We start from the raw sequence: 27,007 nt of genomic DNA, 5'->3' as shown, positions 1-27,007 counted from the left end.
ACAACGCGAGCTGAGGTGGGCGGGCACTCGCCACGCGTGGGCGGCTCTGACCAATGACGACTGTCGTTACAGCGAAGAGTTTGGCCTCGTTTGTAAAAGGCCGCGGCAGGCGAAGAGAGAGGAGGTGAGGGTGGTCATCAGCCTGGGGGTCTGGGCCCGCGGGCTGGGGGGCGCAGGGCAGGTGAAGTGGCCGCGTTGACAGAAGGCGGGAGCGGCGATGGGACAAGGGCGTAGTCAGGAATCCCGGTGAAGAGCGTGTCCTAAGAGCAGGGTGCCGGCCAGGTGATGCTTCTGCTCGGGCCTACTTAGGACCGGAAGTGAGCGGTCGCTCTGGGAGGATGCCGGGAAGCAGGTCCCCGGGTGGCGCGTCGCGGGGCGGGCCGCGTCCCGGAAGCCAGGTGGGAGGTATGCACCGCGCAGTCGGGGTACCTAGATTCCTGTCCTCATGGTCGCGGCAGCATTCTTCTCTGTGCCCACGCAGCGCAGGGCAAATGGAAGCACTGCGTACCCGAAGTTGAGAGTCCTGGCTTCTAGTCCTGCCCCTTCCTCTCACTTGGAGTTTGACAAGGAATCCAGCAGATTCCAAACTCCAAGTTAGATTATCCGGAGGCTGGACATTGATCAAATCACTACTTTCTTTGAGCCAGTTTCTTCATCTCTAAGATGGATAAAATAGTACCTGCTTCACAGGATCGTGGTGAGCAATCAATACATGAATGAATGCATGGGAAGGGCTTAATTGTACTCAGTAAACGTTAGCAAGTTAGTATGTTTTTTTCATGGTGATCGTTCGTTCTCTTCACTTACTGTGCTTCACAAGCATTAAACAGCGTTCATCAAACTGTATAGCTCTACAGCCAAACAGTACCGGGCTGAAAACCCACTTAGGGACTGTTCGTAGGGTAGATCTTCCAGCACCATTCCCTCTACACAATCTGACTGAGGCGGCTGTTTAGTAAACTTGCCAGAAAGAGGAGACCCCTTTTAAGGCAGGATTCAAATACAAGTTTCAAATATAGGTTCTTTTCAAGTTGCGCTACTTGTTTATATGTGCTTTCAGTGTAGAATCTATAATAAGTGATACTAGTACAAGTTTAAAATTAAAATCGTACAAAACAGTGAAATATACCCACTTTCTGTTTACCAAGTCCCCAGTCGCTTCTGAGGCAATGTATTCTGTATGTGTGTCTTCCCTATCTTTTCTGTTTTTGAAACCAAGACTATCACATTATACATAAGGTACTATACCTTTTTTAACTCCACAGTATATCTTGATACTTGTTCCTTATCAATACATATAGATCTGATTCTTTTTAAGTAGCATATAGTAGCGTAAGTCATTATAGTAACCTATTGTATGGTTATACCATGGTTTATTTGGTCAGTTCTTAGATAGCACAGTTATGGACAGCCTTGCATGGCGTACCCCTGTACATATTTTGTGTACATATGAGAATAGAACTCATGAAATCTTAAAAGTGGAATCGCTAAGTCAAAGTGTGTGTTTTACGTTTATTTTATTTACATCCCTTTAAAAACGATGTTGCACTCCCACCAACAATGTCCAGTGCTTATTTCTCTACATCCTCATGTGATAACATTTGTCTTTTTTGTCACTTTGCCAAAGTCTTGTTTTAATTTGCCTCTTGCTCATTGTCAAGTTGAATTGTGGATGTTCAAAATCATTTTTCTTTTTTCTCTTTCATAACCTGTCCTTTCATGCCTTTGGTTGCTTTTCTAGTGGGTTTGCTTCTTTTTTCTTACTGATCTGTAAACATTTTTATTTTAAGAAATTAGCCCTTTGTTATTTGCATTCCAAATGTTTCCCTCTATGTTTAATGACAGATTTATTGAAACATAAATCACCTAACATAAAATGCACCCTTTTAAAGGTGATTTTTAGTATATTCACAGAGTTGTGCAACATTTCATCACCCCAAAAAGAAACCTCATGCTCATTAGCAGTCACTCCCAATTCCCCCTTTCCTTCCAGCCCCTGGCAATCCCTAATCTTTCTGTCTCTGTTAATTTGCTTATTCTGGATATTTCACTTAAATGTAATCATACAATGTATGGCTTTTTGGGTCTGACTTCTTTCACTTACCATAATATATCAAGGCTCATTCATTCATGTTGTACCATGTATCAGAACTTCACTCCCTTTTATGGCCAAATAATAGTCTGTTGTTTGGATATACCACATTTTGTTTATCCATTCATCAGTTGATGGACATTTGAACTGAATCTTTCTGACATTTATGAATCTTACTACTACAGTGAACATCATATACAAATTTTTGTTTTCAATTCCCTTGGGTGTATAATATGTGTGTGTATTTATATATTTATATATATATATCCTGGGATTCATATGGTAACACTGTTTAACATTTTGAAGAACCGTCAATTTTCCAAAGTGGCTACACCGTTTTACAATATCGCAACAATGTGTGTTGGTTCCAATTTTTCTATATCCATGCTAAAATTTGTTACTGTCTGTCTTTTTTTAGTCATCTTAATAGCTTTGAAGTGGCATCTTGACATTTTTTATTTGCAGTTCCCTAATGACATGATGTTGAACATCTTTTCAAGTGTTTATTGGCTATTTGTATATCTTCTTTGGAGAAATATCCATTCAACTCATTTGCCCATTATTAAATTGGGTTATTTGTCTTTTTATTGTTAACTTATGTGTTTTTACGTATTCTAGATACAAGTCCCTTATCATATATATGACTTGCAAATATTTTCTCCCATTCTGTGGGTTGTCTTTTAACTCCCTTGATGTGTCCTTTGAAGCACAAATGTTTTTAATTTTGATGAAGATCAGTTTTTCTATTTTTTTTCTTTTGTCACTCTTGCTTTTGGTGTCATATCTAAAAAACCATTGCCTAATTCAAGGTCATGAAGATTTGCACCTGTTCTTTTCTAAGCATTTTATAGCTTTAGCTCTTACATTTATGTTTATGATCCACTTTGAGTGAATTTTTATATACAGTGTGAGGCAGGAGTCAATTTCATTCAGAATAGCACATGGCTATTCAGTTGTCCCTGCACCATTTGTTGCTAGGAGTATTCTCTCCCCTTTAAGTGATCTTGGCATCCTTGTTGAACATCAGTTGACCATAAATGTGAGGGTTTACTTTTGAACTTTCAATCCAATTTCATTGCTCTGAATATCTATCTGTATGTCTAATGTCACATTGTCTATCCCCCCAGCTTTATTAAGATGTGATTGACATTTAACATTGTGTAAGTTTAAAGTATACAAGATGTTCATTTGATAGTCTTATATATTGCAAAATGATTACCACCATAGCATTAGCTAACACTTCCATCACATCACATAATTACCATTTCTTTTGTGGTTAAGGACATTTAAGATCTACTCTTAGCAACTTTCAAATATATAATACAGTATTATTAACAATAATCACCATTCTGTACATTAGACCCCCAGAACTTATTCTTCTTAAAACTAGAAGTTTGTACCCTTTCACTAACATCTCTCCATTTCTCCAACCCTCGAGCCCCTGGCAACCCCATTCCATTTCTATGAGTCTGGCTTTTTTAGGTTCTACATATAAGTGATGTCATACAGCGTTTGTCCTCCTCTGTCCACAATGTCTGAATTTGCCTTGTAGTAACTTTTGAAATAAGGAAGTATGAGTCCTTCTATTTTGTTCTTTCTCAAGATTGTTTTGGTTCTACCAGGTCCCTTGCATTTCTGTATGAATTTCAGGATCATCTTGTCAGTTTCTGCAAAAAAGGTATGTGAAGTTTTGGTAGAGATTACACTGTATGTGTACATCATGGGGGAATAGCGCCATCTTAACAATACTAAGTCTTCTGGTCCACGAACATGAGCTGTCTTTCCTTTTTTTTTAACTCTTTAATTTCTTACAATTATGTTTAGTAGTTTTCAGCATACAAGACTTGCACTAGTTTTGTTGCTCAGTTTGTTTTCATCTTTGGGCTTAGTTTAGGATACTTTTTTCCATGCAAAAAGATTTCATTTTTATGTAATCAAATATAATCAGTCTTAATTTTAAAATGGGCCAAATATTTGAATAGTTATTCCCCTAAAGAGATAGACATATGGCTAAATAAGCATATGAAATGTTGGCAACATCATTATTCATTAAGGAAATGCAGTTAAAAACAAAATGAGATACTATTTCGCACCCACTATAATCAAATGGCTGTAACCAAGGAGACAATAACACGTGTTGGCCAGGAAATGGAGAAAAAGGAACCCTCTTATGCTGCTGGTGCAAATGTAAAATGGCACGGTCACTTTGGAGAACAGTTTGGCTATTTCTTTAAAAGTCACACGTAAACTTACCATATGACCCAGCAATTCCGCTTCTAAGTATCTACCCAAGAGATGAAGACATTTGTTTACACAAAGACTTGCATGTTAATTTTCTCAACAGTATCTTTCATGATAGCCCTGAATTGGAAACAGTCCAGATATCTATAAGATGGTAAATGGATAAACAAAATGGTATATCCATACAATGGAATATTATGTAGCAATATAAAGGAATGAAGTACTGATTCAAGCTACAATGTGGCTGAATCTCAAAAACATTATATTCACTGAAAGAAGCCAGACACAAAAGGCCATTTATGGTATGATTCCATATATATAAAATGTCCAGAAAAGGTAAATCTATAGAGATGGGAAGCAGATTAGTGACTCCCTGTGGGTGGGGATGATGAATGACTGCAGAAGCAAGAGGGACCTTTTTGGGGTGATGGAAGTGTTCTAAAACTTACTTATAGTGATGGACGCCCAACTCTATAAATTTAAGAATTTATTAGCAATTATAATTCATTATGACTATAAATAATATTTAACTGTACACTTAAAGTGGGTGAATTTTGTGATATGTAAAATAAACCTCAATAAAGAAGTTAAAAAAAAAAAAAAGCCTGCTGATACAGTCAGGAAAATATTTAATCAGTATTTTCTGGATTCTGGGTTTTGTGTCATTTAGGCCATCCTCATTCTGATATCTTTTAAAAGTGTATTTTTTTTAAATTCCTGCCTTTTTTATTCTACTGTGTTAACATTGTATTGGAATGTTTTATCTGCCTGGAATTTAAGTACAGAAAGTGAGATGGGATAAATTAAGATATATTTAATGATAATTTTGCCCTTAAATTTTCCTTTTGTATAATTTTAAGAAATTTTAATAAATTACTTTATTGATTAAATTATTTGGATTCCCCTCCCCTGTTCACTTTTTTTTTTTTTTTTTTGGAGGGGGTAGGTAATGAGGTTTATTTATTTATTTATTTTTAGAGGAAGTACTGGGGATTGAACCCAGGACCTCTACCTTGAGCTATACCCTCCTTAAAATCACCAATGTGCTTTTCAAACACTTTTAGAAGTGGAACCCTTTCCTCCTAATATAATCTTACTCTGTACCCCACAAAAACAAAAACAAAAAAAGCCCACTAGAAGCAATGTTCCAAATCTTTTCTACTGAAATACTTGCATTTATGTATTAAGGTCAGTGTTTAGGATGTTCATTGCATCCTAAAACTAAAATGTCTAAAACTAAAAATCCAGTGGTAGAGGTGGTTAGACTACGTGAAATTTTTAAAGGTTTTTTTTTTTAACTGTATTACATTTATAAGCTCATACAAATATATTTGTTTCCTGTTTCCTCCTTCCTTTTATACAGATTACAGCATATTATACATGCTATTCTATTTATTAATTTTTTGAACCCAGGACCTCATGCATGCTAAGCATGTGCTCTACCACTTGAGCTATACCTCCACCAAAATATTTTATTGTTTTATTTTTACTTATTATTGTTTTTGTTTTTGGTTTTGGTTTTGGTTTTGGTTTTTTGGCAGGGGGAAGGTAATTAGGTTTATTTATTTTTAATGGCGGTACCAGGGCTTTAAACCCAGGACCTCATGCATGCTAAGGATATGCTCTACCATTTAAGCTATACCGCCCCCTCATGCTGTTCTGACTTTGTTTTTCCACTTAACATTTCCTAAAGATCTGAACGGTCAATAAGTAAAGAACTTCCTTAGTCTTTTTTTTAAGCAGCTGTGAAAATTATTTTATTTTTTGGAAAATAATCCATTATACAATTATACAATAATTAATTTAACCAGTTCCTTCTTGATGGACATTAGGTTTGTTCTAATGTTTTGCTGTTATAAAAATGTTCAATGAAAAAAAAGTTCAAATGAATAACCGTACATGTTTCTCATTTCACATAGGAATAAATCTGTAAGATAAATTCTTATTAGTGGAATTACTGGGTCAAAAGGAATATGCAGAGGAAACATCAGACGAGCCCAAATTGAGGGACATTCTGTAAAATACCTGACTCTTCAAAGTGATCAAGATTATGAGAAACAAGGAAAGACAAATTCACAGATCCAGGAAGACTAAGGAGACATGAGGACTAAATGCAATGTGGTATCTTGGATTGCATCCTGAGACAGAAGAAGGACAAAGTTTAGAGTTTAGCTAATAATATGTACTAATGTTGGTTTCTTAGTTTTGACAAATGTCCCATGGTAATATATGATGTGTAAATATTAGGGGAAACTGAGTGAAAGTTATCTGGGAACTCTCTGTTCTATCTTTGCAACTTTTCTGATCATGTGAAGTTATTCTAAAATAAAAAGTTTATTCTTTAAAAAAGGGCATTAATGGAAAAACTGGTAAAATTTAAGTCTGTAGTAGGGTTAACAGTTTATCAATGTTAAAGCCTTAGTTTTGACAAATGTCCTTTGGTTATGTAAGGTGTTAACATTTGGGGAAGCGAGGTAAAGAGTATACAGAGATGCTCTGTACTATCTTTGTACCTTTTATATAAACCTAAAATTATTTCAAAATTGAAGTTTTTTAATGTGCATTCGTAGTTTTGAAAGATACTAACAAATTGCCCTCTACAGAGCATAATAAACAGGTAAAAGAAAAGATAAGGGGAAAGAGTAGAATTCCCATGATGATGCTAAAACTATAGCATCTTCAGTCTTCACCATAAAATTGGCAAACGGTTCTTCCCTTAATGAGTAAAATTGTTCTTTTTTCCACTTTAAGGATATGTAAATCATGATCATCAGTGTAATTTTATTCTATTTTGTGTTTTAAAAAATAAAATTTTCTTTCTTTTTTTCTACAAACCCTCGTGTCGAGGGCTGACTTTCAATAGATTGCAGCAAGGGAGCTGCTCTGCTACGTACAAAACCCCGACCCAGAAGCAGGTTGTCTACGGATGGTTTAGCACCAGGTTCCCCACGAACGTGCGGTGCCTGACGGGCGAGGGGGCAGCCGCCTTTCCGGCCGCGCCCCGTGTCCCAGGACGAAGGGCTCTCCGCACCAGACCCCGGTCCCCATCAGTGTAATTTTAAAACTGGGATATACATATAAAACAATCTGAAGCTCAGAAGTTAAAAGACGTGGTCATAGAGATAACTGACTTTGGAACATTCTCTCCTGAGAACCCAGGTAGAGCTGAATGAGAGAGAAGACCTACTAAAGAAGTTTGTTGACCTGAGAAGGAAATGCTGTGTGAACAGGCTAATGTCTCTAGATCAACGTTTCATTTTGTTTTTAATTGAACTCTAGTTGATTTACAATATGTTAGTTTCAGGTGCACAGCAAAATGCTTCAGTAGATTAGTGAATGTTTTCTAACAGGTAATTTTGCCCTCACAAGGGCATCCAGCAATATCTGGACATTTTTGTTTTTTTACAACGTAGAAAGGGGGTATTGACTGCATCTGGTGGGTAGAGACCAGGGATTCTACTAAAAATCCTACAGTGCATAGGATGGCCCCCCATGACAAAGAGTTATCCAGCCCTAAATGTCAGTGGTGCCAAGGTGGAGAAACCCTGCTATAGATCATATTTCACAAACCTTTAGTCACTCAGCAAATATTACAGTTGGGGGATTAGTTCATAGCAACAATGAAAAAGTGGGCATTCTTAGACTGTCTTGTTGGCACTTTCCAATTTGTTAACCAGTGGACTATAGAAGATGTGTAGGGAAAATATTTCTTTTATCAAGACCCACCCCCCAGGGTCAGGGTGGGAAAAGCAAAGCGAACATCCTATTTCAAAATTACAGGTGGATTTACCTTTTTAAAAAGTGTTAAAAATACTAAACTTTACTTAATAACATGCATGCTGACCTGATACCTGCAACTTTGAAATGCATCAAAGTATGAAAGGGACCAATGGAGAAAGGGATAGATAACTTGATGTGTAACAAAGCAAATATAGTAAAATTTTAATTGTGGAATAAAGCAAATATAGTAAACTGTTAATTGTAGAATCTTGTGGGTGGGTATATGAAGGTTCACTGTTTAATTCTGTCTTTTATATGTTTGAAAATTTTCATGATATTAGTGGGAAAATCAAAAGCAGAGACTCATACTCTTTGTTTTGGGGGGAGGTAATTAGGTTTTTTTTTTTCCCAGTTACTAATTTTTTTTAATTGAATTATAGTCAGTTTACAATGTTATGTCAATTTCTGGTGTACAGCCCTAATAGTTCAGTCACATATACATATATATATTCATCTTCATATTTTTTCATTATAGGTTACTACAAGATATTTAATATAGTTCCCTGTGCTATACAGTATAAACTTGTTTATTTTATATATAGTAGTTAGTATCTGCAAATCTTGAACTCCCTATTTATTTATTTACATATTTATTTTTAATTGAAGTACTGGGAAATGCACCCAGGACCTCATGCATGCTACGCACATGCTCTAGTGCTGAGCTATGCCCTCCCTTCCAGAGATTCATATTTTTTAGCAGACACTGAGTCAGTGGAAGCATCATTGCTGATTTTGCTGGATGGCCTCAGGCAAGTTACTTAACTTTTTAATTTTCATGTGGAAAGCAATTGTTGTTTGGCCCAAATGAGGTATAAATGCGAGGTTCTGATGAAATAATGAATGTGAAAGCACTTTGAAAAGCATAAAGTGCTCTGAAAATGTAATGCATTACTATTAGGAAGGATGAGTGACCAATTATATACTTTGGCTCTAGGTGTTCTTGGTAACTCTGTAATGACATTAGCACTGTTTTACCTTTTTGCAACTGGAAGTATAAAACCACCATTACCATAACAATTTCTATCAAATATTTCTCAAATACTTGTGAAAGCAGTTTCTCCTTTTCTAAGAGGAAAGAATCAGTCTATCTTTGTATAACTTTAATGTTTTTTCTTGTTTTACTTATAGACTGCAAGAATCTCCACTTAGGGCAGTGGGAATCTTCTTTGTGGAACGCTGGGCATGAGCTTTGTCATTGGTTGGCCCAGAAGTAGGAGGCAGAATGTCTGCATTGTTACATCACAGAGTTCAAACTTCAGAAGACCTTGAGTTAAGCAGTGTCACTTACTCTGCAGATGATTGTCTTCGCCTGTCCTCTGTGATCATCACAGACTCATGAAACACCTTTTAGGTCTTATGAATTCAGGTTACACTGTTTTCCAGATGCTCTGGGAGCTGATACAGGTAGGATTAGGCTGGGTTTTGGGGTGAAAGAACTCATCTTTCCCATTCTTCAATCCTTGCTCAAGTTAAACATCTGTGCATAAAAAGATTAGGTTAACTAACCTAGGTTATTGTATAGAACAGGATTGAATCTAGAGAAATGCTTTAATTATTACATTAGGATTTAAAAATAGAAAGAGACGGAAAAGGCAAAGTTTCCTCCATTTTTATTTTGTAAGAAGGTTTAAATGGATGTCTTGTGTGAGGGTACAATATGGAAATAGTAGATAGCTTCTTTACATTTTCCTTTCTGTACTAAATATCAGAAGCGATTTTAACTCTGTGTGTGTGTCTGTGTGTGTGTGTGTCTGTGTGTGTGTGTGTCTGTGTGTGTGTGTCTGTGTGTACGTACTCATGCTGATGGGCTTATTGCCTTTTCTAGGACCTGTGAAAAATGGAACCAAATTCTCTAAGGACTAAAGTCCCAGCTTTCTTATCTGATTTGGGAAAGGCCACATTGAGGGGAATCCGGAAGTGTCCCCGGTGCGGCACATACAATGGAACCCGGGGACTGAGCTGTAAGAACAAGACCTGTGGAACCATATTCCGCTATGGTGCGCGGAAGCAGCCTAGTGTGGAAGCTGTTAAGATCATAACAGGGTCCGATCTGCAAGTCTACTCCGTGCGGCAAAGAGACCGGGGCCCTGATTACCGGTGTTTTGTGGAACTAGGTGTTTCAGAGACGACAATCCAGACGGTGGATGGGACGATCATCACTCAGCTGAGCTCTGGACGGTGTTATGTCCCCTCATGCCTGAAAGCTGCCACCCAGGGTGTTGTGGAAAACCAGTGCCAGCACATCAAGCTGGCAGTCAACTGCCAGGCAGAGGCTACCCCTCTGACTCTAAAGAGCTCGGTCCTGAATGCAATGCAGGCCTCTCCAGAAACCAAGCAAACCATCTGGCAGTTGGCCACCGAACCCACAGGTCCCCTTGTACAGAGGATTACTAAAAACATTTTGGTGGTGAAATGCAAGGCAAGCCAGAAGCATAGTCTGGGATATTTGCATACATCCTTTGTGCAGAAAATCAGTGCCAAGAGCTTGCCCGAGCGCCGTTTCTTCTGCTCCTGCCAGACTCTGAAATCACACAAGTTGAATGCCTCCAAGGATGAGGCGGTCCAGAGATGCATTCATTTCTTTGCTTGCATCTGTGCCTTTGCCAGTGACGAGACATTGGCTCAGGAATTCTCAGACTTCCTAAATTTTGATTCCAGCGGTAGGTGGTATGGTTGACACAGTTACTCTGTTTTTCTAAAATAGCAATGACAGAGCTCCATTGATGGCATTTGGAGATTGTCCTAGCAGCCTTCAGAAGCAGTTGCTAGAAAATTCAGATGCAAAGCATTCCTTCTTTTAATCCCAATCAGCACACTTGCATAAAGGTTGGTTGGTTGGTTGACTGGTTAAAATTAATGATCAAGAGACTTGGGCATTATCATTGAAACAATGAATCTAGGAAAGTTAGCTTTGCTTTGATTTTTTTTTTTTTTTTTACTCTTCCACAGATACCCTAGTTAGTAAAAACAAAGAACCACCAACCAAAAATTCCCTTCTATTTTGTCTTACTTGCTTGTTTCTTATCTTTGAAGATGGAGAAAACTAGTACTTTGCTCAAAAGAAGACCTTTACAAGTTTCTACATCGAGTCTTACGTTGTTTTTTTTTAACATTTTTATCTTGTAGATGCTTTTTATTTTCATTTCTAAATGACCTTTAGTTGGCAACAGCTCCCAACTTTTTAGTTTTACATTTCTCTGTAGAGCCTTTTAACATGTTAATGGTCCATGAATGAAAACATATGTTTTGGGGAATTCTTTAAAGAAACTGATTTTTTCTTTTCTTTTTCTGTTTTTTGTTTGTTTGTTTGTTTGTTTGTTTGTTTGTTTTTAGGAACTGATTTTAAAAGCAGGCAGTCACTCTGTAATTTGTTTTGGGGATTTGGATTTTTATAAGCTAACTTTTCTCTAGATAGGGGCCTGTACTTACTCTTGGATAGTATTAATAATTCAGAAATTTGTTGTATTTTAGGTCTTAAAGAGATTATTGTGCCCCAGTTAGGCTGCCATTCAGAATCAACAGTATCAGCGTGTGAGTCTACTGCCTCTAAGCCAAAGAAGAGGAAAAAGGAGGAAGTACCTGGTGAGAAGCTGTTTGGTTTGTTTGTTTGGTGGTGTTACCTTTAGAGATTGTTTTACTGTATTTTATCTGTTCCACTTGATCTCAGCAAATGTAAGAAATAATGCTGTTGGGTTTTTTTTCCCTGGAAAAAAGTTTTGCCCTCCACTGATGATTCTTTGTCAAGTCAAGCTAAGACTTGGTTCTGTTGGCCAAATATAAGATCGAACCAAACACCACTTAAAATTACTATTTATGCTTGTTCATCCTTTAAACTTTCAGACTAGTCTTACACCTTAATCTGCCTATGACAGTGCCATGAAGTTTTCATTGATAGATGTTTTTAAAAATTTTGTGACTGGTTAATTACATTTCCTCGATGATTGAGGAGTAGTTTGTTATCTGCATTTTCAGCATGTGGTTGGAGAAACAAAGTGACATGGTTATTTCTATGTTTGTGAGAGGTAATTCTGGCCGCAGTACAGACAGAGATTGTCATTAAATGTCTACTGATGGGTCTTTCCCTGAAAAACTCGCAACTAAAAAAAATTTTTTTTTACCCTTTAACTCAGTAATCCCACTTCTAAATAAACTTTTTTAAAGAAATAATCCTTGATATAGGAAAAGCATTTTGTTCAGAGATGCTCATTGTGTGGTTATTTATAATTCTGAAAAATTAGGAACAACTAAGGGCCAACCACTGCGGATAGTTAAATGAACCATGATAAAGCCACTTGACAGACACTGTTAGGCAGTCATTAAAAATGATTATAAAGAGTTTGGAGAAATGTTTAGATTACTTGGGTAGCCAGATAAAGTACAGAATGCTCAGTTTAATTTGAATTTCAGATAAACAATGAATAATTTTTTAGCATAAATATTTCCCATGCACTCTTTGGAATGTACTTATACTAAAAAAGTATTCATTTGTTTGAAATTCAAACAAAATTATTTTGCTAAATCCGGCGATCTTGGTATAATGACAGCTACTTAAAATCACAAAACCAGCAAAATAAACTAGTTACAAAAAAGAAAATGGATGAACATTCACCAGAAAATTGTCTGAGAGGTGGGAGTAAAGGATGATTTTTTTTTTCTTCCTTTCACTTCTAGTCGCCCCCCACCAACTTCCTGTAAAGAGTGTAAGACACTTCAAATGTTATGTGTAAAGGCTGATGCTAATTTCTTCTAGAAACTGAAGCTAACCTAGAAATTAGTAAAGACTTTTCACATGTTTTAGACTCTTCAGAAATTAATATTGGATTGATTTATATTCTGCAGACATCTTTTTGAACAGTATAATGATTTGTGGTTTAGGTGCACAGACAAACAGTTCGCTGTTGCCTCAAGACGCAGTGAGCAGTAATCTAAGGAAAAGTGGCCTGAAAAAGCCGGTGGTTGCTTCTGCATTAAAAAGGCAGGGTAAGTTTCCCTTCCCCAGGATAGGCTAAAGAAGTGGAAAATCATCCTAAAGAAGCCCAAAGCAGTATTAATTAAAGACATGTTGCATGTTGTCCCCCAAGAAGTGCTGAGATACACACTAGTAGGCGCTGAGGCTGGACTCTGCTGTCCCTCCTGCTCGTCTCAAATCAGGCTCAAAACCAAATTGTCTTTTCTTTTTTTAAAAATATTTATTTTTAATTTTTTAAGTGGCAATTACTTTTTATCTATTTATTTAGGTGGAGGGTAATTAGGCATATTTGTTTATTTATTTTTATTGGAGGTGCTGGGGATTGAACCCAGGACCTCATGCATGCTAAGCAGGCACTCTACCACTGAGCTATACCCTCCACCCAAAATTGCCTTTTAAATAACCGATGCAACAAAAATTATTGACACATTTTGACAGCACATGTTTTGTAGGGTATTTTCCTTTTGTTGCTCCTTACCCACATGCAGTTGGTATGGAGATTCAAGGCTGAAAAAGAAACATATTTTACAATTTTTCAGTGATAAATATTTGTTGAGAAAGACAGATATAGTCTGTTCTCCAAAGCTAGTGAAGTTTGAAAACACCTAAAAGCCGTAGCAGGGCCATCATTCTGAATTTATGAGGCAGAATGACTTAATTCGAACATAGCATAAATTTATATATACATCACTTTCCTACTCAGAATAATTAAGCTTGTATATTTGGGGATCAACATTTTCTTAACTCTCATATAACATGGCGGAGTAATTAAAAATTAGACATCTTCCCCTACCCGCATACTCTGGCTTTAAAGACAAGATTGGTACATAAATAGCAAATAAATGATACAAGGCCAAATTTTCATTAACTAATTAATTAAGAACGTACACATTCCAAGAATAAATGTTTTTCAAAGGTCAGGAAGTAAACAAATCAAAAGTATATGGGAGTGGCAGGGAAGGTATAGATCAGTGGTAGAGTACTTGCTTAGCACACATTAGGTCCTGCGTTCAATTCCCAGTACCTCCATTAAAAATAAATAAATAAATATGCCTAATTACAAATAAATGAATAAATAAACCTAATGCCCCCCCAAAAAAGTATATGGGAGAAATTTTTTAACAAATTTTTATCACTTTGGTGCAAAGAAAAAAGAAAATAGCTTTTAATCCAAATTATCACTATATACATTGACCTATGAGAATTTTGATTTTAAATGAACAGTAGTTTTGGCATCATTATCTCTTTAAAAACGGGGCTATACTTCAGACATATGAAGACATTTCAGGATAAGAAACAACAGGATGGCAGGTTGGTGGGTATATAGACACATTCGTCAGGAACAGGGCCAGTTTATAGATCTCTAAAACAGCCATTATACAAAGCCATTCTTCAGTCTGCTGTCTGAAGTTGAAAGGCTGCAAACTTTCTGCACTTAATAATCTTAAACCCATTAGTCTCTCAGAGCTTTTCATTTCTTTTCTTTTCCAGATGGATTCTTTAAAAAAAAAATCCTGCAATATTCCATTTCACTTAACGTATCTAATTTCTTTGAATTTCAGCTTACTGCTTTTTTCTGTGTAAACTCCTTCCTTAGCTTTTTCAAACTTTAATTAACTATTTAATTCTGTAAGAAAAGATAAAAGTTACTGAAGAATTTTTGTTTTTTTTCCCCTTAGCCTGTGGTCAGCTGTTAGATGAGGCACAAGTGACCTTATCCTTTCAAGACTGGCTGGCCAGTGTCACAGAACGCATCCATCAAACCATGCACTATCAGTTTGATGGTAAGTATTGGTCATCCAACTGGGCTATTGCTGAAAGTAGGAGAAATTAAAGTAATTGTGTCATAGGAAAAGTTTTGATAGGAAAAGTAATTGAGCTTCAGTCCAGAGTGCACTGGACCACAAGAAAGTAGAAATCTAAATGAAAGAAAGAAATAATCACGTAATTAAAGTGCAGGACAAGCAAAATGAATTTAGAGATGGAAGCAAAAAAACACAGCAAATAATAAGTAAAGGTAGATAGCCTTGTTCTTGGGGTGTATGAGAGTGTGTGTTTGGTGAGGGAGATACCAAAGCCTTAGAAGATCATTCTGACCCTCAAACTTAAAATCAAAGCAAGGGAGGAAAAAGTTTAGAAAAAAATCTAAGCATGTGAGACTAAGATAGTGATGTAAAATTACACAGACATGCTAAAGGAGACTGGAGAACATAGGCCAGACTTGGGTTGACTGTGATAGCCTCATAGAGCCTCAGCAGTTTTGGAGGTGGACCATCCAACCAGTCCTTGCCCACTACCGTAAAAGCATCCTTGACAGATGGTTTTGCAGGCTTTATGCAGTGATGAGCAGCTCACTGTTTTTTAAGCCAGCTCATAACATTGTTGGACAGTGATAGCTGTGAGGAAGGTCTTCCTTATGCTAAGTGGAAATGTTTACTAATAATACATGTTTAGTTTTATTTATATTCAGAATGAATAAAACTTCAGAAGTTACTTTGTTAAGAAAAAAAGGTAGGGAAGGTCAAAGAGAGAGTCTATGTTTTTCTTTTCTTTTCTTTTGAAAATTTATTTATTTATATATTGTTTAAAATAATATAATAAGTATGTGCTCATCTGCCTCCCAAAACAGAAAATAGAACGTTGACAATAATGTAAGCTATAAACTGTGGTCCTTTTCCATCCCATTCCTTGTACCACCCCCTCACATCATCTCCATTGCCTCCACCTTTGTCAAAGTCACCATCAGCTCTCTCCTGGACTGTGATTCTGTGTCTTTTATGAAGGCTTTTCAAGATTAATTAGTAAACCTAAACCCTAGAATCCCATCCGCTGAGTTCTGGTGAGTTAGCACTTGTAGAGTTATAATGATCTCTGCATGTAGCCCATAATCTAATTTCAAGATGAAAGGTTTTTAAATTGCTTTCTGTGGTGACTTCTTAAACTGCCCAGATGTTAATATTTTAGTTGCTAAAAAGCAGTGGCAGTTTTGTCATTGACATTCTGCATTCAATTAAGTAGGCAAAACCAACTGAAAGAATGTAAAATCTTACTATGGAACTCTAGAAGACCTTTCATTTTTTATTTTTCTTGGTTTGACCTTTGTTTCAAAAAGGCGTCTGAACTGACTTTAAGAGTCTTCTTTAAGAGCTACTCCTTAAGTTGCATCCAGGCAGGTGGAAGTTACATGTTAATCCACACGGTTCTGGATATTTTTCTACTGGAGCTAGCCCCTTGGGCAGAGTTTTTAAGGAAAACTGTGAACTCTTTTGACTCCTCCCCTGAACACTCATTCTGTTGACTTTCTGTTGACCTAGTGTCTTATAAGGTTTTTTGAGGTCTGTTACGTATTTTCAAACAGCTTGCCTGCCTTCAGATCAGAGAGAAGACTCATATTTATTGGATAAGGTGGTATAACTTTGGGATCTCTGGCATTCATGGTCCTGACCATCTGAGAGCAGGAATGCAAACAGCAAGTGCCTGGCTGATAGTGAGCAGGAGTGAATCAAGTTTACCTGCTCAGCTCAGCCTCTGCGTTCTCATCTCACTTCCTGTCCTCTTTAGGTCTCAGGAAGTATGTGCTGTGGTGGTGCTTACAAAATTAGGGATTTGAAAAGTTCTCTTTGGTAGATGACAAGGGTCTGCTGTATTTGTGATGATTGCAAGAGGTCAAGAGCAGGGCTGGTGGCAGTGCTTGACTCATAAAGGTCAAGCAAAGCTTTCTTTTTTGCCTCCGTGTAAAGCTATCTCAGTGGTATTTTTAGTCACTACCACCCATCAGTTCCATTTCTTCCGTCTTTCCCTACACATCAGAAGGCCCGCTGAGTTTCTTTAAATGAGCTGCTCCTTATTTCCCACAGGCAAACCAGAGCCACTGGTGTTCCACATTCCTCAGTCCTTTTTTGATGCCCTGCAGCAGAGGATATCCATAGGAAGTGCAAAAAAACGGCTCCCCAACTCCACCACAGGTATGGGATTCTTCCCTCAGGAATAGCAACAGATATCTTGGCCTTAGACAATTAAGTTTGGGGAAAAATTGTATGGAATTTTCAGGATTAAGACTTCCAGTTACATGCTCAGAGCCTGAAGCCTTGGCCAGTCAGCTCTTAGAATAATAATCATACTCTTCAAAGGCCCCATGCTTATTCCAGTAAGAGTGGCTGGAAAGATTCAGAAAGCACAGACTTCGTAAAAGAACCACAGTGACGTGCAATGTAGGTGCCCACCAAGAAGCTGGGTATTTTCTGGATATGAACCAATTTCAACGGATGCATTGCAGGCTCCAGTCGTTATTCGGGCTGCTTCTTGGGTGCAAATTACAGTATGTATCAAAAACTGAAACTTGTTTTTCATGACTCTCAATTTTTGATGAAGGAAGATTTTATTTTTAGAGTGATTCTCAGGCTTGGAACATTTTATAATGACATTATCCTGGTGCTTATTTCTGGGTTTTATATAACATCTTTCTATTAGAGATCTCAAGATGCTTATTAGGTAGCATAAAGAGATAAGGAAGAGAAAAGGAGGAAGAAAAGGTTGCTCAGGGGAAAATAGCCCAAGAGGAACCTCAGCTGGAAATCAAGGCTATTTCTTCAGTAAATTGTTGTTTGATGACATAATACGACCTGTTTGAGGTTTAATTCTATCTTTGGATAGGGCAAGCTGTCAGTCACTCTGTTTAGTGCCTCAAAAGGCAGAGAGATAAGCTGTAAAAAGAGACTTCTGAGGTGGTACTGATTCTTCCATTTTAAACTTTAGGCCTAATACATAAATTTTAACCCATTCCTTATATATTTTTAGGCCCTTCAGTGGAACCCCTTTATAATCCAGAGGCAGGACCATAGACTGGCAACCACATTAGCAGGCTTAAACTTCATGTAATTTTTTTAAGGACTAAGATTTGATCTCTGACATATCTCAGGATGTAAGAGGCTGTTTTATAATGGAGTCTTGTGTGTGCAGTCTTTACCAAACAAGCTTCTCAGGTGCCAAAAATGAGTAGTATCTCGAAGAAGCATCAGAGACTTTATATAGCAGAAATCCGTATCAGTTGATTCATCACATTTCTGCCAAAACCCTATTATAGATTTACTTCTAGAATTCCTTTTTTAGAGGCCTGGGATTCTCTACAGCAGGAATATCACGGTACTGAACTCTCTAGAAACTAGATAACAAATGCAGTGAAAGAGCATGTTACTTCTTGGTAGTCTAATTTTGTCCCCTTTCCACCTTGAAGCTTTTGTTCGCAAAGATGCCTTGCCCCTGGGAACTTTTTCCAAGTATACCTGGCACATCACGAATATCCTGCAAGTTAAACAAATCTTAGATACCCCAGAGGTAAGAGTTCATTTTTGCAATAGTGGGAGGGCAGGGAGGGGAAGAGAGGGAAGCAAGTGCATAAAGAATGCTTGCACCAGCTCCTTGAGTCGTGGACACTAAAGATAGAGTTCCCTTTTTCCATACTAAGAGATTATTGAGAAATGTTCTGAATATGGTTCCAACTCTGATTTTAGTAGTTATTCCCTACTAGCTTGAGGAAGTATCTTAAATTGGAGTATCCTTTTTCTTTGCCTTTGGGATCAGAAAACAGGGGTGCTTTTTCTTGTAAATTAAATAAAGGTCCCTTACTAGCTGTGATGAGCCCGAGATTAACTGGCAGGCAGCTAGAAAGTATATCTGTAATTTGAGATGATACATGATTTTGAAGTCAGTGCGTCCAGCACAATTAAATGTTCCTCTCCAAACTGCACTTTAGTTCTCATTGGAGAACTGACTCTTAATTAATGTTCTTTATCACAAGGGCAATTTTAGACATTCTTAAACATTTCCTTTCGGCAGATCCTGAAAACTTGAGGATTTTCCCTTCCTACAAGAATAGAATATTGTGGAAAATTCAGCATAATGTGACTTGCTACATTAAGATTAATTTAATTGCAAGGCATTGTTATGTTCAGAAAAAGAATAAATTGATAGCTATAGAACTTACATGTGAACCCTAGAAAAGGCCTGTGTTAGCACTAAAGACACTTGAGGGACTTGTTTAAATGCAGGATGTCACAGAAGCATCTTCTAGCCTTAAACAAGTCGTGTTCAGGGAGGCACTGAAACAACCAAGAGCAAAGGCAAGTGAGGGAAGAGAGCGAATAATCATTGAGCTTCTGTCTGTTGTGTGTTACTTACCTGCATCACCCCATTCAATCTCACCACCATGCATTGATATTAACTGTATTTTGCAGATGAGAAACAGGCTACGAGAAGCTCATCCTGCCTTCTAGTGGCAGAGACAAAATTCAGTCCACGCTCTGTCTGGTTCAGCCCCAAGGATGGTTGTGAAGCACGCAGGGTGTGAGGTCAGCTGTAGGTGCTATTGGCAGAGTCTTCAGGAGAAGAACGCTGCGAGCAGAGCAGTAGGGAAGGGAATAAAACCGATTTTAGAGCAGGTCTGTGCCAACAGTAGCAGTCATGTAGCCATGAAGGCACAGGGGTTCAAATTAAAGTTACAGAGAAAAAAAGGAAAGCCATGAACGATGTATAGGAGAAAAGGGAGATTTGCTGACAAAATTTACTTGAAAATACAAAGGGAAGTTTTAGTTAATTTCAGTGTACTTAACAGGAAAGAATGAATAAAATCAGTCGTCTTCCAAATGTTTGTCTACTTTGAAAATTTTTTCTTTCTCATCTTTCTCGGTATTGTCTCCATATCCAGATGCCCTTGGAAATCACCAGGAGTTTTATCCAGAACCGAGATGGGACTTACGAGCTGTTTAAATGCCCTAAGGTAGAAGTAGAGAGCATAGCAGAAACCTACGGTCGTGTAGAAAAGCAACCAGTGCTGCGACCCTTGGAACTAAAAACTTTTCTCAAAGTCGGTGAGTGAATTGGTGGTTTTGATAGCACATCTTCCGCTGAGGGTCAGCTGTGTGCATTACACTATCCGAGACTTAAGCAAGGAAGACACATTCATGCATTTTGGATAGGCAGTCATGGGATAAGGTGTTTTGTTTCATTTGAGCCAGTGCTTTTGAAATAAAATTAGACAAGTAATACTTGTTTATTATACAGAAATTATAGAGTTTAAAGGAGAAAGCTAAAAACTACCTGTAACCCCACCCACCAAAGAGGACATCACCATTAATATTTTGGTGTTTGCTCTTTCAGACCTTTCCCTGTGCATAAAAAGAGTTTCCAAAACGTGAGATCATATGTCAGCTGCTTTTTTTTTTCACTTAAAAATATATCATGATTATTTTCCCATATCTATCTTCAGCATTATTTTTTAAACTTTTAAAAACTATTATAAAACATACATAATATAAAATCTACCATCCTATTTTTAAACATAAGTTTTTTTCCCATTAAGTAATTTCACATTGTTGTGCAACCATCACCACTGTCCGTCTCCAGAAATTTTTCATCCTCCTCAACTGAAACTGTACCCATTAAATACTAACTCCCCACTCCTGCCTTCCCCCAGCCCTGGTTACCATTCCGCTTTGTCTGTATGAATTTGACACTCTAGGTACCTCATGTAAGTCGAATCATACAGTCTTTGTCCTTTTGTGACTGGCTTATTTCACTTGGCATGATGTCTTCATCCACATTGTAGCATATGTCAAATTTTCCTTCCTTTCTAAGGCTGAAAAATATTTCATTATATATATATACTACATTTTGTTTATCCATTCATCTATTGATGGATACTTGGATTACTTCTACTTTTTGGCTATTGTGAATACAACACTTTTCCTCTCCACTGAAATCTTTAGTAAACGGTGAAAGATTTGTATGATCTGAAGAGAAACCAGAGTATATGTGAATACAACATTTTTAATAGCTGTATAACATTTAATTCATTAAGGTACCTCACTCTAATCAATCCTGAATTTAAGTTGTTTCAAATTTTTTGCTATTATAAACAATGCTTCCTTTTATTTTATTTATTTAATTTATTTTTGTGGGTTTTTTCGCAGGGGAGGTAATTAGGTTATTTATTTTAATAGAGGTACCAGGACCTCATGCATGCTGAGCATGTGCTCCACCACTGAGCTATACCCTCCCTCAATGCTTCCTTTTAGAATTAACTTCCTTTTAGATAGACCTTTTATATTCTTAATTATTCCCTGACTTATTTAGGATATTCTTTGGGATAAATTCTTAAAAGTGAAATTGGAGGGTCAAAGTTTATGTACATCTTTAGGGCTTTTGATTGTTTTCATTACACTGCTCTCCAGGAAGATTGTAATATTTCTACAGTTTTACTCCTGTTAGCTATGTATGAAAGAGTTTCTCTTTTTTAAATCTTTGTTGATTTGATGGGCAAAAAATGTTCTATCATTCTGTTAATTTGCATTACCCTCAAATATTGATGAGAGTAAACTTTTCATATTAGTCATTTGTATTTGATGAATTGCTATTTCTTTGTCTATTTTAAATTGGGGTATTTGTACAATAATGTAACAATAATAATGTCAACTATAAAAAGTAGCACTTGATGAGCACCTACTCTGTGCTAGCTGTTATTTTAAGTGCTTTACATACATTAATTAATTTAATTTAGTTTAACTTACCAACCCACTGAGAGGTAGACACTGTGATCCCCATTTACAGATGAATAAACTGAGGCGAAGACAGGTGCAGTATCCTGCCCAGAGTTACACAGCTAGTGAAGTGGTGGAGGTGGTCTTCAACCCCAGGCAGTTTTGGACTCTAGAGCTTTCACTGCTAGCCATCACCACTCACCTGTCTTTCCACTGACTATGCAATAAGCACATTCAGGGCAGTGAACTGTGTCACTATCATTCTGCCCATAAGATAGCACAGTGCCCAGTCCATAATAGGTACTTACTGACTGAAGAATGAATGAATGCCAGCCATAATTTTAATTACCTTAGCTTTGTGCTCCATCTAGTGGGCCCCCTTCATTTCTCTCTTCGTGCACTGATGCTTCTAGGAGAAATTTAGAATTGAGAATTATTTTATCAAATTCTTGTGAAGTATATTTTTGTCTGTACTTGTGAATAAGATGTTTATTATGTTTCTGCCAATGTGTGGAAAGCTTTTGATTTGGGTTTACTTATTATCAAATTGCCCCCCTTGAGTTCCTAGTAGTGATGATGGTGGTTTACTTGTTGGTTTCTGGGAAATCAGTTACATCACCTGAAAAATAATAATTTTGTTTCCTCCCAGTATTTGTATCTCATTGTTTTCTCTTGTTAAATTAACTGACTTCAAGGGCAAACAATGAACAGTAAAGCTAGCAGCCATGATTATCATTTTAGACTGAAAACTCCTCCAGCTTCTCCAACTCTGTCCTGAAGAAGAGACAGTAAGAAGTATTCCATGAGAAAAGCACGCCATGGTCTGATAAGTGAGAAGTGCTACCTATTGTATTCCTTGGATTCTAAGACCCTTGACTGTCAGATGCTCAGTCAATTTGGTAATAATAGCTTTGGTGGGAAAAGAAACTTTGCCATATAAAAATTCCCCTGGTTGTTAAGATTCACTCAGATCTCAGAAAATGTTACAGTTGGAGGAAGGAGGCAGTAGGAGTAGAGTCTTAGAGTATAATTTATCTCTCTTAGAAATTCATCCTATAAATTTGCATATTAAAAAGATCCTGAAATAAAAACACCTGTTGACTTTTTTTTAACATTTTTTATTGAGGTATAGTCATCTTACAATGTTGTGTCAAATTCTGGTGTAGAGCACAATTTTTCAGTTATACATGAACATACATATATTCATTGTCACATTTTTTTTGCTGTGAGCTACCACAAGACAATACGAATTTTATGAATAATTTTCTAATATTGATATAATCTTGCATTTCTGTAATAAATCCTATGTGGTGTTTTTTCTTTTAATATATATATAGGTTCTATTTGCTAACATTTTATTTAGGATTTTTTATTATCCCTAAGTGATAAGTGTCCACAGTTTCCTTTTTGGAGGCTTTTTTGGGTTTTGGTAATAGCTATGTAGAAAATGATTTTAGAAAGCCTTGGATCAAATTAAATAGCTTAGGAAATATCTGTTCCTTGAATATTTGGAAGAATTTATTATCTGGACCTAGCCCTTACTTGCAAGAGTTCTCTAAAAACTTGTTTAGAGAATTTGATCTGATTTACATTTGTATTCGTGGTCTCTTCTTGAGTCAATTTTAATCATTTATATTTTTTCTAAAATTCTTCTGTTTTCATCCAGAATTTAACTTGTGTAGATTTTGATAGTTTTTGGTATGGAGGATAATCACATAACTTTTAAAATCTAAGTCTATAGTTAGATACTCCACCAGAATTTTGTCTTTTTCATAGAACTGGCTCATGTATTTATCAGTTGTTCTAAATTTCTGTTTTAACCTCTTTTCTACTTTTGTTTGTAAAAATTTCTTCTAATGCTTAAAAAAATTTTTGTAACATTTTCATGGTTATTTTATTTTTATGTCTTTTGGAAATATCAGTTAACTTTCTAGATTCATATTTGATAATAAGAACATTTAAGGTTCTTATTATTAATATCTAAACAATCTATATTATAGTTTAGTTTCTCTGTGTCCCCAATACTTTGTATTTAAATTTTTCCAGTTGGTTGAGATTGTTTTGTTTTGTTTTTAATTGAAGTACAGTCAGTTACACTGTGTCAGTCTCTGGTGTGCAGCACAATGTCCCAGTCATGCATATATATGCATATATTCATTTTCATATTTATTTCCATTAAAGGTTATTACAAGATATTGAACACAGTGCCCTGTCCTATACAAAAGAAACTTTTTTTAAATCTACTTTTATATATAGTGGGTAACATTTGTAAATCTCAAACTCCCAAATTTATCCCCTCCAACCCCTGATTGAGGTTTTTGATTTTTATGTTCTTAGGTATCAATTTCTAGTTTTATTATTTTGAGGTCAGAAGATGTACCTTTTTAATTTCTATTTTTTTAGGAATTTAAAAATATTTTCCTACTGTCCTAATGTATAAGAATTTGTGCTAGCAAAGATGTTATTATTTATCCAATATAAAGTTTTATATAGTTTTAAGACTTACAAAACTTACATAGCAGAGTCATGATACAATTTCCTACTACAATTGTTTCTCTAAATGTCTCCTCATATTGCAAAACGCCTTTTAACTACTGTAATGCAGTGTTTTTTGTACATCAGAGTTACTGACAGATGTCAATGTAAATATATTGTCTTAGACCATTTGGGCTGCTGTAACAGAATACTATAAACTGGATGGCTTATAAACAACAGAAATTTATTTCTCACAGTTCCACAGGCTGGGAAGTTCAAGATCAAGGCACTGACAAATTCATTGTCTGGTTAGGGCCTATTTCCTGGCTCATAAATTGCCATCGGCAGTCTTCTCTCTGTGTCCCCACATTACAGAAAGGGCAAGGATGTCTCTGGGGTCTAAAGGGCACTCATCTCATTCATCAGGTCTCTGTGCTCATGACCCAAAGGCCCCACTTCCAAGTACAATCACATTAGGGATTAGGTTTTCAATTTACAAATTTTAGGAGGATACAAAATTTAGCACTATTTATCAATGTAAAAATAACATTTGTCCTAAATTCTTCTATGTTCAATATTACAACAGTGATACCAGCTGTCTTTTCATTTTTGTGATGTTTGCCAGCCTTTTGACTTTTTTGTGACACTTTGTTCTAGTTGAATCTTTTATCAATATTATATGGTTGGTTTTGATTTTTCTCCAACTTAAATAGTTTGTCCCCTTCATTATAATCGATATATTTGTTCTTCCATCTTGTTTTATTTTTCTGGTTTTTTGCTAATTGGCTGTTTTCTATGCTTGTCTCCATAGTTTTGAAGGTGATACCATACGCTTATTTTTAATTCTGCCAGTATTTTGTATTTTTTCAAAAGCATTCTGTAACATTTTCATGTTTAAACCTTTGATCTTCTGGACTTTATTTTGATGTAAGGTATGAGGTAAGATTCTGCCACCTTTTATTTTTTTCCAGATAGTTGTGTAGTTGATGTACACCATTTGTTATAAGAAACACTTGCTTGTATTTCTTTCACTAATTGAAAACGCTGCCTTTATGCTAAATTCCTGTTCTATTTGTGTCCATTTTGGATCTTTCTGTTTTGTTCTTTAAATCTGTCTAAACATACAACCAGTACCAAATGCTTTTGCTTATCATAGAATTGTAATATTTTTAATTGTATTGCTTTATCAGTCTTTTATGGTTTTTTTATTTGTTTTTATTTTGGAGGAGGTTTATTTATTTATTTCTAGAGGAGGTATTCAGGATTGAACCCAGGACCTCATGCATGCTAAGCCTACACTCTACCACACGAGCTATACCTAACCCGCTATAATGTTTTAGAACCATGTACATTTTAATTGTTTCTTTCTGCTTTCCTTGAAACTTGACTTTTCTTGCTAGTCTCCCTTTTAATCTCATTCAGCTTTCTTTTCCTCTCAGTCTGGGCTCTCCTTATGATTCTTTTGGCCCTGTTTTCATAAAGGCTGGGTCTTATTTTATTTGAGGATGCCAGACAGTTCCCTGAAACCTTTTGAATAGATACAGCAGTAATCACCTTTCCCTTCCCTTGATTCTTCTTCTTGTCCCTCTAACTCTTTTTTTTTCCCTCATACTTTTTTAAACTTCTCTTTTGTTTCTTTTTAAAATTCCTGAGCAGAGTAAGATCTGTCCAGATTCAAATTTATTTTGGAATTGTACTAATCTTTTTGCTCTTCTTTTCTCTCTTTTCCTTTTTTTTTTTTTTTTCCTCCTTGTCTTCAGGCAACACTTCCCCAGATCAAAAGGAGCCAACACCTTTCATCATTGAGTGGATCCCGGATATTCTCCCCCAGTCCAAGATTGGCGAGCTGCGAATCAAGTTTGAGTACGGCCACCACCGGAATGGGCATGTGGCGGAGTACCAAGACCAGCGGCCCCCACTGGACCAGCCCTTGGAACTGGCCCCTCTGACCACCATCACTTTCCCTTGAGGCAAAACAAAAGAGTCTTTTGCTGCTAAATTTGCACATCCCCACCCTTTGACAACTTTAAATACTAGTTAGGCACTTAGATGGCCTTGTTCTTAGTGAACCACTCTTAGCTAAGATGCAGTTTCTCGGTGCATTCAAGTGGATTCTGTTGGGAAAAAAACTCTTCTTGTAAATAGCCCTTTTGGTGCTGCTGTGTAGAGTCTTCATTATAAATTGGGTGGTATTTCTGGCTAGAGTTTTTAAAGGAGCAAAAAGAAAACCAGCCCACTCTCCTTCTTAAAGAACGCACCTTTAGAGTTTGTTTCAATCTTTTTCTAATTCTCTAAGAAGTTAGCAGCACTCTGTCTTACATCAACAGTGTTGGAAAGTTAATACTACCCTGGCTAGGGTATGCAGAATGTTAAGGACCATTCTGGCAGAGTTCTGGTCATGCCCTTTTTTTGTGTTCTCAAATAAAGCACAGTGTCACTAGTTTTTCCAAATTGTATCTCGTGTTGGCCTAATCATAAAATTATAAACCTTTTGGAAGATTTAGGTGATAGTGAAATAGGAAAAAAAGGTCCAAGTCAAGGGAATATGGACATTTCAAATTAATGCTTATAATTGCTTGTTCACTTGATATTTATTTCCTTCTTTATTCTCCAAAAAGTTTAACAGCTGGTAAAATTCAGTTCCTGTTTTTTAATTCATTGATCACAGAATGGAGACATTGAAAGACACAGGATGGAAGCCTGTCTTCCAGGAGAACAGAGGGGAGTGAACATTTCCTATATGCCTACTAGTGTCAGGCATTTTCATTTACATTCTCACTTAAGTCATTTTTCTCATTTAGTCCTTATTATTCTTTGAGTTTAGCCATTAACCCTTCTTTTATAAAGTTAAACAGTCTCTCTGAGGTTAAGTAGCTTGCTGGTAACAGCATTAAAAATGTTTCATTTTACTCCAAA

At 36.6% G+C, this 27,007-nt stretch overlaps 1 protein-coding gene and 1 pseudogene across 5 annotated transcripts; one reads left to right on the top strand and one right to left on the bottom strand.

Moving 5' to 3' along the window:
• Positions 1–8: 8 nt before the first annotated feature.
• C15H2orf42 (chromosome 15 C2orf42 homolog) lies at positions 9–26,542 on the top strand. 5 transcript variants are annotated; one of them, XM_032497751.1, is made up of 11 exons: positions 73–124; positions 3,715–3,770; positions 9,242–9,517; positions 9,939–10,773; positions 11,585–11,695; positions 12,989–13,093; positions 14,762–14,866; positions 16,940–17,047; positions 18,316–18,416; positions 19,786–19,948; positions 25,852–26,542. In XM_032497751.1, exons 4-11 carry the CDS (start codon positions 9,951–9,953, stop codon positions 26,058–26,060), a joined length of 1,725 nt encoding a protein of 574 aa, XP_032353642.1. In that variant the 5' UTR covers positions 73–124; positions 3,715–3,770; positions 9,242–9,517; positions 9,939–9,950; the 3' UTR covers positions 26,061–26,542. The 5 variants fall into 5 exon arrangements, with proteins under 5 accessions (XP_006192832.1, XP_032353642.1, XP_014421569.1 ...); XM_014566083.2 differs by lacking the exon at positions 73–124 and adding an exon at positions 147–697; XM_006192770.3 differs by lacking the exon at positions 3,715–3,770 and having other exon boundaries at positions 9–124.
• LOC116669068 lies at positions 20,804–20,889 on the bottom strand (annotated as a pseudogene).
• Positions 26,543–27,007: the final 465 nt, after the last annotated feature.

Source organism: Camelus ferus, chromosome 15 (genome assembly GCF_009834535.1).
Source record: "Camelus ferus isolate YT-003-E chromosome 15, BCGSAC_Cfer_1.0, whole genome shotgun sequence".
In the NCBI taxonomy this organism is placed as follows: domain Eukaryota; kingdom Metazoa; phylum Chordata; class Mammalia; order Artiodactyla; family Camelidae; genus Camelus; species Camelus ferus.
Note: the sequence above shows the minus strand (reverse complement) of the source record. Positions and strands in the feature narration are given on the sequence as shown.

Coding starts and splice junctions, on each gene's coding strand:
- C15H2orf42 (XM_006192770.3), top strand. CDS start 9,951: ATGGAACCAAATTCTCTAAGGACTAAAGTCCCAGCTTTCTTATCTGAT. Junction 18,417..19,785: donor AAATCTTAGATACCCCAGAG/GTAAGAGTTCAT, acceptor CTCCATATCCAG/ATGCCCTTGGAAATCACCAG. Junction 19,949..25,851: donor AAAAACTTTTCTCAAAGTCG/GTGAGTGAATTG, acceptor CCTTGTCTTCAG/GCAACACTTCCCCAGATCAA.